The 18,391-nt window shown below is 49.7% G+C and overlaps 1 protein-coding gene across 2 annotated transcripts in view; it reads left to right on the top strand.

Moving 5' to 3' along the window:
• CPXM2 (carboxypeptidase X, M14 family member 2) overlaps positions 1 to 18,391 on the top strand; it is a 139,938-nt gene that overhangs the window by 112,913 nt on the left and 8,634 nt on the right. For both annotated transcript variants that reach the window (XM_049646565.1, XM_049646566.1), the window contains 5 exons: positions 3,078 to 3,201; positions 4,448 to 4,644; positions 5,644 to 5,823; positions 11,379 to 11,676; positions 16,380 to 16,519. In XM_049646565.1, the coding sequence (XP_049502522.1) occupies positions 3,078 to 3,201; positions 4,448 to 4,644; positions 5,644 to 5,823; positions 11,379 to 11,676; positions 16,380 to 16,519 (939 nt within the window). The remainder of the gene's footprint in view (positions 1 to 3,077; positions 3,202 to 4,447; positions 4,645 to 5,643; positions 5,824 to 11,378; positions 11,677 to 16,379; positions 16,520 to 18,391) is intronic.

The following is an 18,391-nucleotide window of genomic DNA, read 5'->3' as shown; positions in this document are numbered from 1 at the left end:
CCATTTTGCATCAGCACCAAACGCAAACCCCAAGGCTCAAGGTCAGTCCTCCTTGAACCCACACCCTAAAGAATCAGCCGGTTGTCCCCATCCAGTGCTTCAGCTTCTGTGCTCGCAGAATTCCTACGATTTTGATCAGAGGATGGTTGTAATCTGGCCCTGCTTTCCTCAGTGAATATTGGATCACGGGCCATTTTCCATGGTGTCCTCATAGTTGTAATTATGCTGGTGCAGAACGTTCCAGGGAGTGGGAACGGCATGCTCAGCCTTCCTGCCCTGGAGTGCTTGGACATCTCCCAGCTTTGTGCCCCCGGGGAAAGGCTGCAGCATCACAGCAAGTGCCACCGAGCATGTCACTGTCCCATCCTTTATGCAGACGCCCCTTCTCGTATATTGCTGGAAACTGAATTTCTGGAGGAGGGGCCTCGAGTTCTGCTTCCTGCAGAGGAGGGAAGCAGCAGAACCTAGGATTCAGTAGATACGAGGTTGGCAAAGCGTATTCCCATCTGGGGTGAGGAGGCAGAGTCTTGATGAAGCTAGGACTCTGCAAAGCCAGGCGCTCTCTAGCTGATCGTTCTCAGCCTGGTTTCATTGTCACCCCCCCCACCCCAGGAGGCTTTTTAGACACCGTCTCAATTATCCTCCACCCATTATATGAAATACTGATGAGTAAGACTTTGTTGGGTAGCGCTGAGCTCTGGAGAGCCACAAAGCATCGTGATCTGGAAGATGTTTAGCCCCTGACGACCAGTTTTCACCTCCGGGGGGCCGGGGGTGGGGTGATGTCACCCCTGCTAAGAATGCATGCTCTCAGGCCAGGAAGAAATTCTCGTCCTTATTGTCACATTAACCATCAAGGCTCCGGGTGCCTGGATGGCTCAGTTGGTTAAGCACCTGACTTTGGCTCAGGTCATGATCTCATTGTTTGTGATTTTGAGTCCCATATAGGGTGAGCCCTGCTTCTCTCTTTCTGCCCCTCCCTCACTTGTGCCCTCTCTCTCTCAAAAAAAAAAAAAAAAAAAAAAAGACTCCGACTCCAGTAAGACATCCTTGACCCTTTTCAGGAATAAGCAAGGTGGACCCCCTGCCAGGTCTTTAACGGGGCTGGTGGCCTCTGGAGGCACCTCCCTGGCATTTCAGAGAGAATTTCTCTCTGTGCAGAGGGAATTGTAAAGAACCTTCGTGAAGGAGATTCTTTACATGCCCGTGTCCTCTTTGCCGTGTGTAGAAGGGGGTGCCCGTGACACCACAACACAAGGAGGGAGTGTGGCCGGTACGAAAACACTGTGATGGGCGGGGTATGAAGAGGTGACTGTTGAGTCCTGGCTGAGGCCGTGCCCTACGGAGCGATGTCTCCACGGCGAAGTGTGTGTTCAGTGGAAGGTGGAGGTTCTTCTTCTCCGGCGTCGAGGTCATGATCTCTAACACAGGTGGCACATTGCTTCTGTCTCTGATTGAACGGGGGAGGAGGGTAGGCACTAAACGACAGCCAGGCTCTGTGCTGGATGGTGGCGTTTGTTGCCTAGTTAAGGATGACCCGAGTGCAGAAATAGTCATTGATCTGAACCAAGCCAGTGGATCACGTGCCGATCAGGATTTCCTGAGGACGATGCTGGTAGCTGAGGGGGACCACAGTCTGCAGGGACTGGCACGTGGGGCCCCGACTCGGATGGTGGCTGTGCCGCGGCCGTCTTCAGCCTGGTCGTGGTGTGCCGCTGACAAAACGGGCCGCAGAGATGTGCCGGTGTCGATTGCTTTGCCCCACCTTCAAGGACAGAGAAGAGCCCTCGGAGTCCAGAGCCCTGGCCACATCTGGTACCGGCTGGGTGTCCCCGGGCAAATCGCTCAGTGTCTCTCTGAGCCTCAGTCTCCGTATCTATAGAGGGGGAACAATCACCTCTGCCTTACCTACTTCCCCTGGCGGTCGTGATCGTGAAATTCAGTGAGGAAACAGATGCGTGATGAATAGAATCGTTGACATTATCAGTGATATTATTACTGTGCTTCTGGGGAAGGCGGGGTGCGACGCATGTGGTTCCACGTCAGCCCTGCACGATGTATGTGTCCCTTGTGGTGACGGGGGTAGAAGCTATGGGTCCCTTGCATGCTGGTCCTCCACTGACGGTGAGTTTCTGCTTTGGCCTTGTTGCGGACAACGGTCCTTTATAATCAGCTTCTCCTGTCTCGTAAGGGCAGCCTGTGCTCCTGCGACCAGCAGGTGAGCCCTCCTTACCTCCTTTGGCAGCTTGGTGCACCCCCCGCCCCCTCCCGCTGAGGCTGTTCATCTAACAACCTTGACTTTAGAAGTAGAATTCAGGAGTGCCTGGGGGGCTCAGTCTGTTGAGCATCCAACTCTTGATTTTGGCTCAGGTCATGATGCCAGGGTCGTGGGATCGAGCCCTGTGCCGGGCACTGCACTGAGTGTGGAGCCTGCTTGGGATTCTCTCTCTCTCTGTCTCTCTCTCTCAAAAAAAATTTAAAATCTTTTAAAAACAATTAAAAAAGTAAAATCCAGGGAATAACGTGTATCTATTTCACTTCCTTGCATTTCCTTGTCACGGCCCGCTTTCCTCCCCCTTGTAACCACATGACCCCCATTATTCATGGCTTCTCTGGACCCCTTCATTTAGCACCTGTGAATTGGGTCATCAAATGACTACCCTCTGTTGCTGCACCGTGAGCTCCAGGGGGGGTGGGAGCGCTGTCCCTTTCCTCAGCCTGGCATCAAAGATGCTCATTAAGTTACGAGAAAAATTGATATTCAGTAATAAATGTTTATTTAGGCAGGGATAGGGAGATACAGGGCACAATGTGTCCCTTAAAGGATCTGTAGTCTAGCGAGGAAACAACAAGAACACAGGAAACCACAGTAAAAATGGTAATACCATCCCCAAGGGAGGTGATAATCACAACTGGAGGAGAACATTCCAGGCAGAAGGGATAGCGCTGCTGTTGGGGGGAGGGGAGGGCACGCAGGGGGCCGTGGGAGGGGAATGGCAGGTGGCCGTCTTGGGAGCCCTTCGCCATGAATGCATAGCCATCGTTGCTCAGAGCCTTAACTGCATTTTGCTTTTCAGCTGATGAAGGTCGTGAACGAAATGTGCCCCAACATCACCAGAATTTACAACATCGGCAAGAGCCACCAGGGCCTGAAGCTGTATGCCGTGGAGATCTCCGACCACCCTGGGGAGCACGAAGTCGGTGAGGTGGCCCCTCTGTGATGCACCTGTCCCTCCCTGGCTGGTGCCTTCTTAAAGAGCAAGGAGATGGTTCACCCCTGCGAGAACATTCATGAAATAGGCCAGGAGCTGTCCATGCACCGCCCTCACACAGGCAGATTCTGCAAATTTTGGTTCTGTGAACCTCTTACCTTGTGATACGGGCTGTTGACTCATCTAAGCAAGAGACACTTTTCTTTTCTCCAAATGAACCACATTTAATTCTGTCCTCCAGCTCTGAGACCAGTCACACTAACCAAAGAAAACAGTGGCCAGAGATAGGACAGAATCCTTTTATCGAAGAAAATTCTGGACTCCCTGGTCATTAAGGGCTCAAGTGAGAGGAGGTCCCCTAAATGTCTTTTTAAATCTCAATTCTGTTTTCACACATTTCCTATTTTCAGCCTTTTCCCGAACCCGGATTCTCCTCTGGGTCAGAGGGACTTCTCTGGGTTTTCTTCTTGGTAAATCCGCGAGTCCTTTAGAAACCCACCGATATTTAAGTCTGGGACCGGTCTGCTTCATTCAGCTCTAAATTCATCATTTTTTCAGGAGTTCCTCCTAGAAGTTTCTTTGAAAGGGTGAGGGCTTTATCTGCCGGTAAAATCACATTTCCTCAAAAGCAGTAGCTTTGCCGGTGAGAGAAGGAAAAATATTGTCAGCTTATGCCCGGCACTGATAAACACAACACCGGGAAAGCTGAGCTGTTAATAGGGGAAAACTCAAAGGCAGCCCCCTTGTAGAATTGCATCAGTGCCTGTTTCCCCTGCTGATCTATGATTTTTCTACACGTTTTCTTCTATACCTGACTATTGGCGAATTAAAAAAAAAAAATGGTACTGATACAATTTGGGGAGGGGGTATTTGTTTTTTTTTTAATTTTTTTAAATGTTTATTTATTTCTGAGAGAGAGACAGAGCATGAGTGGGGGAGGGGCAGAGAGAGAGGGAGACACAGAATCCGAGACAGGCTCCAGGCTCTGAGCTGTCAGCACAGAGCCCGACGCGGGGCTCGAACTCACAAACGGTGAGATCATGACCTGAGCCGAAGTCGGTCGCTCAACCGACTGAGCCACCCAGGCGCCCTGGGGTGGGGGTTTTTGTAAGGAGAGGTAGAGTAAAATTGTAAGTATTTGTCAGGGATTTTTTTTTTTTTTACCCTAAATGGTAAGGGCTGTTTTGCTAGAAGCATCCATATGAACCTGTGTTTTTTCCCATCTTGGAGTAAAGGCGAGCCAGAGTTCCACTACATGGCGGGCGCCCACGGCAACGAGGTGCTGGGCCGCGAGCTGATGCTCTTGCTGCTACAGTTCCTGTGTCAGGAGTACTTGGCCGGGAACCCCCGCATCGTCCACCTGGTGGAGGAGACCCGGATCCACATCCTCCCCTCCCTCAACCCCGATGGCTACGAGAAGGCCTACGAAGGGGTAATGATGCCGCCCCGCGTGCCCAGGGCAGCGGCGAGGCCCCTGCCGGCAGAGTGCCGATCTCACTTACACGTCATTAGCTCTCCTTTGAGCGTCTCCCTGCTGAGCCAGGGGAACCCGGCGGGTGTAGGAAAGACGCAAAGCAGGGATTGAGAATTGTGGGGATCTGAGACCCGCCAACGAGTGGGAAAAGTGAACGTGAAGAATGATATTTGGCATGTTTTCACTAACAGCAGTAGACTAGAATAAAAAGAACACTGAGCACAGTTCGAGCGCAGCATCGGGGCAGGCCCTCACCTCTATTATTGCCTGTTTGCCAGTGCTCCGAGGAGAGTTGTGTGTGTGATTCTGATCTGTTGTTTATATTTCAGGCTCTAACTGTGACGTAGAATGTGGTAGGTCACTGACTATACATACTGTGGAATTATATGGAGAGGATTGTTCTGGGAATAAAATGGGAAACGGTACTGGGTACCCGTCCCGTGAACGTTTACAGTACAGACTTTGGGTTGTGTTTATTGGTGCAGAGCTGGTGAGGGGTTCTCAGTCCCAGATTTGCCAAGGCCAGGTGGTTAGGGGTTTGTGAGCTGGACTCGTGGGCACGGCAGAGAGAATCCATTGACGCGGTGGTGGTGGTTGATTTTGCAACGCCAGACTCTTAGAGTCATCCCTCCTCAGAGTTCCTCATCTGACCATTCTAGAAGCTTTCATGGGAGGGAAGGAGGAGGAAGGGGCGTAATACTTCTTGAGCTCGGCCATGTGGCAGGGGTGATGCCCTCCCTCTTGGAGGGATTTGGCTGTATTACTCACCACCCACCAAGTCATAATAGAAAATGCTTCAGTGTTCCCTTCTGGGCGCCATCTTTGGGCCAGACGATGTGTAGAGGCTTAGAGATCCACCCAGATGGGGATGGGTGGTGGACATAGAGATGGAGACATCTTGTGTGAGAAGAGTCCAGAAGCCCCCGTGGGTCCCTCACGTTCGGAATTGTCTCCCAGGGCTCGGAGCTGGGCGGCTGGTCCCTGGGGCGCTGGACCCACGATGGCATCGACATCAACAACAACTTTCCTGACCTGAACACGCTGCTCTGGGAGGCAGAGGACAGACAGAATCTCCCGAGGAAAGTTCCCAATCACTACATTGCGATCCCTGAGTGGTTTCTGTCTGAAAATGCCACGGTGAGTAAAAATACCCCACGTGCAGAGCCAAGGAAGGCCACGGTGAACACCCACTGGCGTTGGTAGAGAATCTGACATTTAAGAACAAGACAACGCCAGTTTTCCTGTCATGTTTTCTCCAAAAGTGGGGAACTGTGCTAGAGAGCAACTACCTTTAACGTTGGTATTTTCAGCTCTTCTTCATAAAAGAGAAATCATCGAATCATATTTCTTTACAACCACACAGGGCTCCGACAACAAAGAGCACCCCGCACCCTTCCCCTGCATCGTGCGCGTTCATTACCGTCCTCGTGGCCCTGAGCTTTGGTGGTGCCATGGAGTTGCTTTGGAATTGGCCGCAGTCCTTCCTGATTATTTGAGATACCTTATTTTTATTTTCATAAGTCTTCATGGATTATTTCATGTTGTGCTTCTTTGGAAGGAAAAATGCATTCAATGAGAAAGGCGTTCCTCAAATTTTCAGGTGTTCTCTCACAAAGAGCATGTTGTAGAAGAAAGACTTTGCACAAAATTTCGCGTGCCTTTTATTGCCTGCCCTGCCCATAGTAATCTACCCCTCTACTCCTGACCTCTGAGTGTGTGTGTCCTTCAAGAGATTTGCCTTGAGTTAGGGGTAAGTTCAGTGGGAACAACAAAAATCCAAAATGACGATAGCTTAATGAGGTAGACATTTTGGGGGTTTTTTGGTGTTTGTTTGTTTGTGTTTCACATAGAAAGACCCTAAAGGTAGATGACAGAAGCCAAGCAGCCAAACGGAAGCCCCGTGATCATCAGGAACCACGGACTCCTCTATCTGTCTCCACCATGTTAGTGTGTGACTTTCATTCTCAAGGTCATAATCTAAGATGGCAGTCGGTACTCCAGCTGTCATGTCTGTGAAGGAAGAGGAGAGAAAGAGTTAAGAAAAAAAACAAACCAATAAAGATCCTCCTTTCAGACTCATTGATTAATTTTAAGAGGCATTCTCAGAATTTCTACATAATACTTATGTCTTGATCTCATTGGCCAGAATTTAGTCAAAACATGTTATCAACCTATCATGAGGAAGGCTGGAAAAAGGCTGTGTTTTAGGCAGCACTTTGCAAGGTAAAAAAGAAAATACAGATACCAAGCACTGGCTTCTCTTCCTGAGGAATCCAAAGAGAAATGATGAGTGGATAGAAGGCAGCCCCCCTGTTCTGCCTCGGGGCTCCAGCCCACAGCGGAAGAAGACCAGCATGTTGCCTCACTTAGGGATGCACAGGGTGGTGTTATCTAGACCCTCAAGAAGCAACCAGTCAAGCAGTGTGGACAGACCGTGGCGATGCCCTGTGGGGTAATTCGGATGCCCAGGGGCAGCTTACTGGGGGTAAAGGATTCAGGGCTTCTGAGTCTTCTGCATTCTCATTTCTATTTCCTAATTCCATCCTGCACAATCCCCTCCTCCCACCCCCCACCCCCCGTTTTTTTTTTTTAAACTAGCGTACTAATGATGTCTGGTAAAGCTGGGAATTCAAATGATGTTATAATTTTGGAACTCTTGGACCAGAATTGGAATATGGTTGCCAGCGTCCTTGGCCCTGTGGCCATGAGCGACAAGGAACAAGTTCAGCACGGTCCTAGAAACCCTGGGATTTCAGTCTTTGCTTTAAGACTAGAATTTCGCTTTTTGAGCTTGTTGTGTTTTGGGAACACAGGGAGAATTACATAGATCTGCCACCACTAACACCTTTTTCAGTTGTGGCTATGTTAGATAAGAAGTCAGCAAGGTAAAGACTTGAATAGCAGTCGACAGGCTTGACACAGGGACCTGAAAGAATCCTACACCCCCGTTAGAGAATGCATATTCTCCTTAGTAATCCCTGGAGCATTTTCAAAAATAGATGATGCTCTGGGCTGTAAAGGAAATCTCAACCAGTTTCAGAGAATAGAAGTCAGACTGTGATGCTCTCACCATCATATAGTTCAACTAGAAGACAGTAACAAGGTTAATGAAAATATCAGCATGTATTTAGAAAATTAAAAAAAAACCCAAAACTTCTAAATAATGGGTCAAAGAAAAAGATTATACTAGCAACTAAAAAATAATTAGAACACAGAGATAATGAAAATATTACATATCAAAATTTGTGGAAAGCTGCAAAACCCTCCTGTGTTTTTTGGAGTTTTGTATCTTTTCACGATTATATTCCAAAGAAGAGAGGCTAAAAATGAGCTAAAGAAACTAGCAAACAAATAACAGAAGAACCACCCCCCCACACACACACAATGTATAAAGATTGTGATCAAAACATAGCAGAATCAATGAAATGATAGAAAAACAAGAAAAAAATATGAAGTGATTTGTCTGCAGAAAGAATCATTTGATAAGATTTAATAATCACTCTCGGTAAAATCTCTCAGTGAAACTTTGTCATATAGATAGCTAGTTTCAGAGTGAAGAAAGCCATTCCAAATGACATTAATCATAAAATAAAAGATTAATAAACTCAACTACATCGAAATAAGAAAGCTCGCTCATCAAAAATTTAAAAACTGTAAGAGGGAAGCTAAAAACTGAGAGAAATTATTTGCAAATTAAATAACCGGAAAAGAATTAAAAATTCAAGAGACATAAAGAATAACAGATGAGAAAAATATAAACTGCTCAATAGAAAAATGGGTAAGAGATATGAAGAGGCAATTTGTGGAAGAGGAAACATGGTTAATAAACATGAAAATATGTTCAGCCTTACTAGTACTAAGGAATGCAAAAAAGAGAACATTTTACACCCACTGGTTGGCAAATTAAGAAGTCTGACAGTAGCTGAGCGTTGGAGAGGACTTGGGGCCAGTGGATCTCTTATGCGTTGTGGGTGCAAGTATAAATTAGCACAGTGACTTTGGAAAATAATTTGGTTATCTTGTAAGGTGGAACATGTGTATATGCTAGGACTCTGCGGTTCCACTTCTGGTGATTTGTGCAAGATACATTTCAGCACGTGTATGCCAGAACAAAGTTCAAAGCAACACTGTTCAGTACAGCAAAAAATTGAAAGTTACCTGTATGCCCGTCATCACAAGGACAGAGCAATGATGAGATCTTAGCACCGAAGTGGAAAATATTGAGCTGTAGCTTTATGCTACCGTGCAGGTGCATCACGAAACATGCACTGAGATGAAAAAATTGCAGAAGACAGGGACGCCCGGGTGGCTCGGTCGGTTAAGCCTCTGACTTCGGCTCAGATCGTGGTCTCACGGTTCATGGGTTTGAGCCCCGCGTCAGGCTCTGTGCTGACAGCTCAGAGCCCGGAGCCTGCTTCCGATTCTCTGTCTCCCTCTCTCTCTCTCTGCCCCTTCCTCTCTCTCTCTCTCTCTCTCCAGATAAACAAACATTACATTTTTTTTAAAAAAAATTGCAGAAGACAACAGTGTGGCTACCCCCTCTTTTTTAAGATCGAAAGCAAGGAAAACCACATAATCTATTTTTAGGTATACACATATAGGATAAAACAAAACAGAAAGAATAAGAATTGTATATCATTGAGGATACAGTGGTTGCCCCTGAGTGGGAAGCAGGAGGAAGGGAGGGGCGGAATCACATATTACATAGAAATTGTCTATAAGATCTGGTTTGGGGCATGGATGGTGGGTTCACGGGTGTTTATTATATTAAAATACAGAGAAGGACAAGCGTGGACCAATGATGATATGGTGTATTGAGCGAAGTTCTATGATTAGTCCATTCCAGGGCTCCTGATGTGTTCAGGAACAAAAACAAAACTTAATGAATCCTATCAAGTCAATTTCATTCCTTAATCAACTTTCTGTGCTGCACAGTTAAGCCATTTCCAGTGTTTACTTCTTTTCCATTATCAGATTTTATTTTGCTGGGACTGTCTTCATAGGAGTCAATAACTTAGGGTAAATAATTAGATTCATGAGCAGTATTTGACCCTGTCAACCTAATTTTTGCATCTAATGTTGTCGGTTCTTTTTCTTTCCTTCCTTCCTTCCTTCCTTCCTTCCTTCCTTCCTTCCTTCCTCTTTCTTTCTTTCTTTTTCTTTCTTTCTTTCTTTCTTTCTTTCTTTCTTTCTTTCTCTTTCTTTCTTTCTTTCTTTCTTTCTCTTTCTTTCTTTCTTTCTCTTTCTTTCTTTCTCTTCCTTTCTTTCTTTCTTTCTCTCTCTCTTCCTTTCTTTCTTTCTTTCTTTCTTTCTTTCTCTTTCTTTCTTTCTCTCTTTCTTTCTTTCTTTCTTTCTTTCTTTCTCTCCCTTCTTTCCTTCCTTCTCTTCGCTTCCCCTCCTCTTAACCCTCTCTCCCTTCCTTCTTTCCTTCCTTCAGCTTTTTGTCATAAAAAATGCCATTCATAGAAAATTAGAAAGCTCTAAGGGTCCCCATGTGCATCTCAACTTCAGTGCCTGTCAATTCACCTTCCATCTACATCTGTACCCACTTTCTCCCCCTCTCCAGAATTACTGGGGCGAATCCCAGGTGTGGTATCATTTCATTTGCAAATGCCTCAGTAAGTATCTCTAAAAGCTTCAGGTCTCTTTTAAAACCATAAATGATTCCCATGATCATATCAAAATAAATTATTTCTTGGTATTATAACATATCCAGTCAGTGTTCACGTTTTCCCTATTATCATTCTCCATCGCTCTCTCTCTCATAGTTGGTTTAAATCAGGAGCCAACTGAAGGGCCCTCATCGTGATGGAGGGCTGCGTCTTTCAAGTCTCCCCTACCCTGTAGGTTTCTGCCGTTTCGCTTGCTGTCTTTTATCCTCTTGCCCATGTCGCTGCTTCTCTTCTAACAACTAAGTTATAAGCAAGCAGATTACATCATCTTGTAGCTTTTTCCACTGCCTGGGTGCTGCCGACTGAATACCTGCCATGTCACGTAACGTCTTCTTCTGCTTTCTGTAAACTGGCAGAGTGATCGAGACCAGACTAGGCTCCACAGAACAGGGGTTGGTGAACTACAGCCCGTAGGTGGGCCTCTTGCTCCCCAGGCTTGTTTGTGTAAGTGGTGTTTTATTGGAACACAGGCACGTTCATCCGCGTATCGTCTCTGGTGCTTCTGGCTACAAGGACAGAGTTGAGTAGTTGGGACAGAGACCACAGAGCCTTCCAAACCTAAAGGATTTCCCATATGGTCCTTTACAGGAATAGGCTGCCGGCCCCTGGATGGGAGGCTTGGTCATATTCCAGGTTGATGTTCTCTCTTAGGTGTTTCTTCCCTCGAGGGACAGACGGTATTGGCTTTCTCTTTCTCTGTGCTTTGTGGCCATGGATGAACATCCCTGGCCCCTTAACTCATGGGACTTGACGAGTATTGACAATCTAACTCTGTCTTTCCCTCCGTGCGTCAACTGGAATATTCCTACCAAAAGAAAACTTCCCTCGATGTATCTTTTTTGTGTAATCCACGATTTCCACAAAACTCGGTCTTCCCCGGACGGATTTTTGAAATTCTACGTTTTGCTAAAAGTGTTCCGCGAAACGGTTGCTCTTTCCACTGTGTCCCCATTTGGAAGGTAGGGAGAGAAAGCAGTCCCCGTCCCGTTTTCGCCCCGTGTAAATTCGCCCTGTTCACAGGTGGCGGTGGAGACCAGGGCCGTCATAGCCTGGATGGAGAAGATCCCCTTCGTGCTGGGTGGGAACCTGCAGGGCGGCGAGCTGGTGGTGGCATACCCCTATGACATGGTGCGGTCCCTGTGGAAGACGCAGGAGCACAGCCCCACGCCCGACGACCACGTGTTCCGCTGGTTGGCCTACTCCTACGCTTCCACGCACCGCCTCATGACCGACGCCAGGAGGAGGGTGTGCCACACGGAAGACTTCCAGAAAGAGGACGGGACCGTCAACGGGGCCTCCTGGCACACCGTTGCCGGAAGTAAGTCTCTGGCAGCCCTGCTGTCGTCACGGAGCCGGACAGGGAGGGACCCACGGGCCATCCCCTCCCAGCCCTCCCTTATCACTTGTCATGGGTATAATAGCGACCGAGGTCCGCCATCTACAGGGTGCCAGCACTCTACGTTGACTGCTCCTTAATCCTTCCAGTGGTCTTGGGGGGCTGTGGCTACTCCCCACTTTATGAATGAGACAGCCGGGGCCTGGTGGCTACGAGGGATCTCTCTGTTTGGCCGTGTGGCCCGCTCTTAGCTCCTGAGCTATTCGGATTCTGTAGGGGGTCAGAGATGAGCAAATGTACACTTGGATGAAGGATCGGACCAAAAGGCACAGCCGGCCAAGGGACAGACAGCACGCTGGTGTTGGCACTGGAGCCAGGGTGTTTTCACCCGGAGCTGTTCCCATTAGTGGGGCGTCCCCTGCGGTAGGTACCCAGAGGGGCCGGGCGTTGATCCCATGCTCAGGGGTGAAGCGACTCCACGCTGCAGGTGTTTCCTGAGGCCTGACATGGCGTGATCGCTGTTTCACAAATCTCCTGTCTTCTGGAGGTCAGTAGACCGGCCTCCCAGGCACAGCAGAGCCTTTGGTCGAAGCCCGACTGCATACGATGCAGGGAATAGGTGGTATTGCTTCTGGCATCCGCACAGGACCAGAGAAGCTTCCAGAAGGGACTCTGGGAATTCCTTCACACCAGCCCCAGAGGACGCCATAGTCCCAGTTTCAGGATAAGCTTTCTTTGCTGTGTCCAGGCTGCCCCGGCCCAGGGCTCCCAAATGTGGAAGGATAAGGATGTCACATTCCCTAAGGTCCCTCAGCTTTGGGATGGCAGGACCCCAAGCAGAATGGTCATTGCCTATTTTCTTGACTCTGGGTCGGGGGCGGGGGGGGGGGGTGGTCAACCCAGCGATGAATTTGAAAAATATTCCATGTCAAATGGACCTGGATTCAAATTCCATTTCATCACTCAGATGCTGCGTGACCCTGGGCAAGTTACTTTCCCTCTCTGACCCCCGTATTTCCCATTTGTGAAATGGGCATGGCGAACGATGAAGGTGATAGGCCCTTTGGGGCTGTTGTGAGGCTCGCGTGGGGGCTGGTGCGAGCGTGGGTGCGGGTGTGTTCTCTGTGTAACCGATCAGAAGCACGCAGCCGTGACTCTTGCCGGTATCTGCCTTCACATACTTTTCCGGTACGTGTCCGTGCTTGGGAAAAGAAAAATTTCCAAGTAGTAAATAGATTTGTTCCTGTGGCCACTTTTTAACGGGTACCGACATCTTGCCGTTTCTTTCTTGGTTACCTCCCCCACAGAGGTATTTTATTTATCTATCCCCATCATAGTTTTGCCCTACACAGAATAAAAAGCAAATAAAGGCAGATCCCTGTCGAGCAAGGTAACCTCATGGCCACAAACCATTGTTGCTTTTTCCAATTCTAGCCCCAGAAACCCACAGCCACCTTTACGCCAAGTATCTGTTTATTTTTCATGGCTGCGGTGTCTAAATCCGGCACGGACCCGGCCCAGGTTTCGAAAAGCTGGCCGCCACACAACCACGAAGGCAGCATTTGCTTTTTCCCTATCGGTTATATTTTTTTCCACTATTTCAGGGACTTGTGTGCAGAGCCACGTGGCGGCTCGAGCCTTCATCCCGCTTCCTCCTGGCCGTGTGGGGAAGTGTGCCGATTCATCTCGCTGTAGATTGATGAAATGTGACTTCTAATTTCCTTCCCTCCCCCTCCACCTCCTCTCCATCTTTTTGTGCGGATCTTGTTCACTCATTAGCGGTGACTGACAGGCATTAGTTGACGGAGATGGGGCGGTGGAGAGCAGGCTTCGGGGAAGCTCGGAACACACGTCGCTTGTCGTGTGTGTGTGTGTTTCCGGTCCAGAGCGATGCCACAGCCCCTTTGTTCCTGGGCTACTATCTTGCATCCCCTGCCCCACGATGAAGGACGGGCGGAGTTGGCGACAGGCACGCGGGCCTTACGGGACGCACGGCTCCGTGCTCCACGAAGAAGCCGTGACACTAGGGTTCTAGGCGAAGAGAGGAACGTCTCGCCCACCCGGCAGGGACACGGGGTTTGTGGGGACTGTGTGGGTCATGCCCCAGCTCCTTGCCCACACGTTCCACTTTCGAAGCCATTCCTCAAGGAGTATTCTCAGCTCACGGGCCAGAAGTCAGCAGCAGAGGTGGCCGGGTTCAAGCTTTTGCACCCTTCTCCTGGCCGTTCAGCATCTCACCGACTCTGCTGGCACTTAGAGTGCTTCGAGGGCACACTGCAAGGTGGCAGACCCGCTCCAGAGTTTCGTACGTGGCACCGATTCATTTCCGTACCAGCAAGGCCTCAAAGATAGGGGGTAATGAAAATGTTACGTGCACAGCGGCATTCGGCCATCTCAGCGTGTCTTCCCCGTGCTAACCAGGGAACATGGCATTCGTCGGGCCTGCTGTGCCCTCTTGTAACTCCACACTTAGGGTTCGAGTGAATGAGTCGATGTGGCATTTTGACCAACCCTCTCCAACCAGACCAGGCCCCCGCGAAGGATGTTCCGTTAATGTGGCATGGGCCCACTCCTTCCATACCTCAGCTCTCTGTCCCTGTCCTCATTTTATCACAAATGTGGTCATTTGTGATAATGGTAATCTGGTGACACGTGACCGGTTCACATCTGGAACCCGCCAGAGAGAGTGGCTGTATGTTGAGTGTCGTTTTGGCTGTGACTTGAGCAATCGATTAGGCAGCAGATTGATAACATACCCAGGGCCCCGACTTTTAATCCGGTCTTCCTACTGAGCGTGACGGCGGGAGGAGGCGGGAGGGAGGGAAGACACATGGGGAGCACCAAGGCTGGTTGACAAGCAGGACCTACTCCTTTGCTCAGTCACTGTAGGGAAACCCAGTGTACCCGACCTCTGATCTCTTAGTCCTGGCCCTCAGAACCCACGAGGGGAGCTCGTGCAGGGGCCTCCTGCTGGGCGTGTGCCGCCTGGGGTCACACAGGTCATAGCTGCACCCTGTCCTTCCTGATCACCCTGTTCCCCCAAGACGAAAATGTTGGAAACAGCTTAATGCCCCCTAACATTCATTTGTTCACTTTGCAAATATTGGGTGCTATAGTGGGTTGAATGGTGACCCCTCCCCCCCACCCCAAAAGTAATATATCCCTGCTTCCTAGCTTCTGGAACCTGTGACTATGACCTCTTTGAAGACTGGGTCTATGCCGGTGTAATTAAGTTAGAGGTCTCAAGGTGAGGTCATCTTGGGTTACCTGGATGGGCCCTAAATCATCGACAAATGTCCTCATAAGGGACAGAAGAGAAGACATAGCAGAGAAGGCCATGTGAAGACAGAGGCAGAGATTAGGGTGACGTGGCCACAAGCCGGGGGCCACCAGAAGCTAGAGGAGGCAAGAGAGTTTCCTCCCTTAGAGACTTGGGAGGGAGCACAGCCCTGCCAACCGTGTCCTTGATTTTGGACTTCCAGCCTCTAGAAGTATGGGAGGATACATTTCTGCTGTGTCAAGCCCCCCAGTTTGTGGTCATTTGTCACAGCAGCCCCAGGACCCCAGTGCAGAGACTGACTCCGTGCCGGGCTGGGCACTTCCCGTCCCGTTGCAACGGCGTCAGGATGCACAAGGTGCATCTGCCGCGGGGCTCAGTGGGTGGGGGTGTTTGTCCTCCAGCCCCCTCCGGCCAAGCTCTGGAGGTCTAATGACTGCATCTTAACTTCATCGCGTCTTTAGAGATGCTTGTTTCAAATACAGTCACGTTCTCAGAGCAAGGTCTTGGTTCAAAGCCTGACCCTGGCTCTTTTCCAAGACCTGGTCCTGCATACGTTTCGTAGCTGTTCTCTCCCTCATTTTTCTTGTCTGTAGAATTGTGCTGTGCTGCCTCCCTCTCTGCCGGGCTTGTCGTCAGCGGATACAGAGTGCTGACCACAGGTCCTGGCCTTACGGGTGGCACTCAGCAAAGGGTGGTAGGGATAGCTGTTGGTGTGGATTAGGGAGGAAAATGGCCAGCTCGGGGCAGCCTAACTGTAGAGAGAAACTTAAACGCTTAGAACCCATACTGTTAACTCATGTCACTTTATTCTACAATTATACATATTCTAAAACTATATATTATTCTAAAACCGACTGGAGGGCTCGGTTAAGCGTCCCGACTCTTGATTTCGGCTCAGGTCATGATCTCACAGTTGTGAGATTAAGCCCCGCATTGGGCTCTGTGCTGAGTGTGGAGCCTGCCTGGGATATTCTCTCTCTCTCTCTCTCTCTCTCTCTCTCTCTCTCCCTCTCCCTCCTCTCTCTCCCTCTCTCTCCCCATCAGCATGTGTGTATGCGTGCCCATGTGTGAGCGCTCTCTTTCTCTGTCTTAAAATAAAAACACTGAAAAAACATAAAAATCGTATCTTAAGCTATTTCTGAGTTTAATAAACAGAATCTGAGTCCTCCTCTTGTCAGAGTTGTTCCTGTATAAGCCTGTCTTCCCCATAAACCATCCCGGCCGTGTCCTCCCCTCTACCTCCATCCCCTCCCCTCGCGCTTGCTGTCATCTGTGGTCTGTAGTAGGTGCTTGATACGTCCCTGTTCAAATGAAGTCTTCTGAGCCCCATTCTTGAACGTTCTTGCCGTCTCCCTCCTGCACTCTGAGCACCGTTCAGTGACCGTGGTGTCGGTTGGCTCGGCAGGTCTCAATGACTTCAGCTACCTTCACACAAACTGCTTCGAGCTGTCCATCTACGTGGGCTGTGACAAGTATCCGCACGAGAGCGAGCTGCCCGAGGAGTGGGAGAACAATCGGGAGTCCTTAATCGTGTTCATGGAGCAGGTACGGATGGCCTGAGACGCGCTGTGCTGGGGGCCGGCTCAGGACGGGGGTCGGTTGGGGGACGGAAAGCCCGAGACCGAGTTCACGCTTCGGACGGTGGCTGTCATGCTGGGCCGGCCACAAACAGCGCTGGCGGGAACCATCGTCTGTCTGCACTTGATTCAGCCCCACGAGGTGAGCTGTGTAAGACCACGTTGATTGCCCGCACTGGGTCATAGCGAGTGCGACCGGATGCTGCCCTGTAGGGAGGGGTGACACGTGTCCGAGCCAGCGTGCCTGGACCCCTCGTGTTCGTCTGGTGGGGCTGCATAAAAGCATAGACGCACAGGGAGCTTACGCAACAGAAATTACAGTTCTAGAGTAGGCAAGTCCAAGATCAGGGTGTCAGCAGGTTGGTTTCATTCCGAGGACTCTCCTTGGCTGGCAGGTGGCCGTCTTCTCCCAGGGTCCTCACGTGGTCTTTCCTCTGTGCACACACACTCCTGGGGTCTCTGTGTGTCCACGTTTCCTCTTCTTATAAGGGAAGGTCAGAGCCACCCCAGTGAACTCACCTTAGTGTCATCACATCTTCGAAGACGCTGTCTCCAAACACAGTCACATTCTAAGTTCCTGCGAGTAAGGACTTCACCAGGAATTTGGGGGGACGCAGTTGTGCCCCTCGCACGTGCTGCAGGTGACGGGGTGCTCCCTGGGAGGGTGTCACAGGCACCTGCCAGGGTTCTGCTTGCGGCTGGTGAGGAAGCCCCGCTGTGCGCGCTGGGAACCTCACATGCCTTCCCTTCCTCCTGCCCTCAGGGACACGCCCCTCTTGCAGCTCTGAGTAAACCAGTTCTCGTTTGGTGCTACAACTAATCCACTAACATCCACGCCCCACTAAGGAACAGACTAACCGGAAACCAGAGGAATAAACAAAAACGAACACTGGGCCTCAGTTATGTGACTGCACCGTGATCCCCATCCATTTGGAAGGACGGTCCTGAGGCTTGCAGGATTGCACACGGAGGCCGCCCTTCCTGTGGGTTGTTGTAGGTGAGGGGGAAGAAACTTTCGGGCAGGGCTAGCGTCCCAGTCTGCCCCACCAGGGTCCCCAGAGACTCTGTGCAGCCCCCAGTGCCTGGCACAGGGGGTGTGAGCCTGTTCTGTCTTGCAAAGCTGTGAACGCTCTCTGTCTGCACCCTGGAATTTGTGAGGGAAGGCTCTTTCTCATTTCATCCGTGAAAGGAGAGAAGGTTCTGATTATTCTGGAGTAATCCTGTGTAGCCAAGGTGCCTGCTGTGGATAAAATGCACAGGCACAGTAATACGTATAAAGAGTGTCATTGGAAACGATGGTATGCCGGCTTGGGTTGTCACATCATTCTACGGATGGGGAAACTGAGGTACAAGTTTCAGAGTGACACATGTCATGTGACACAGCTAATCCGCAGAAGGGCCCTGTGGACATATGACATTATAGGAATGTCATGTAGGAATGTCAATGTCATTATAGGAATGCCTTTGACTCTCTTCTTTCCTCTCTGACTCTTACGTCGTTGGGTCTATGTATTAAGTCATTATCGATTAGGGAAGTCCAAATAAATGTGCCTATAAAAAATTAAATTCCATTTTAACCGGGTGTGGTTTTTATGAGCCATCTAAGCTCCTAAAATTTTTTAAGCTTCTGGAATAATTGAACTTCAGGGGAAGACTTCCCAGTACATGGACCCAAAAGGAATACAGAAATTTGCACACCAAATGCAGGCACAGCCAGGGAGCTTTCGAGCTAGATACGGCTTTGAGAGGCTTCCTGGGGGCACTGGGCTGGCATCCGGCTTACAGCCGTCTTCACTGTGCGTGTTGGGTTGAGCGAGTCGTGAGCTCACCGTTTCCTGTC

This window comes from Panthera uncia, chromosome D2 (assembly GCF_023721935.1).
Source record: "Panthera uncia isolate 11264 chromosome D2, Puncia_PCG_1.0, whole genome shotgun sequence".
NCBI classification, from domain to species: Eukaryota; Metazoa; Chordata; class Mammalia; order Carnivora; family Felidae; genus Panthera; species Panthera uncia.
This window is presented reverse-complemented; position numbering and strand designations above follow the sequence as displayed.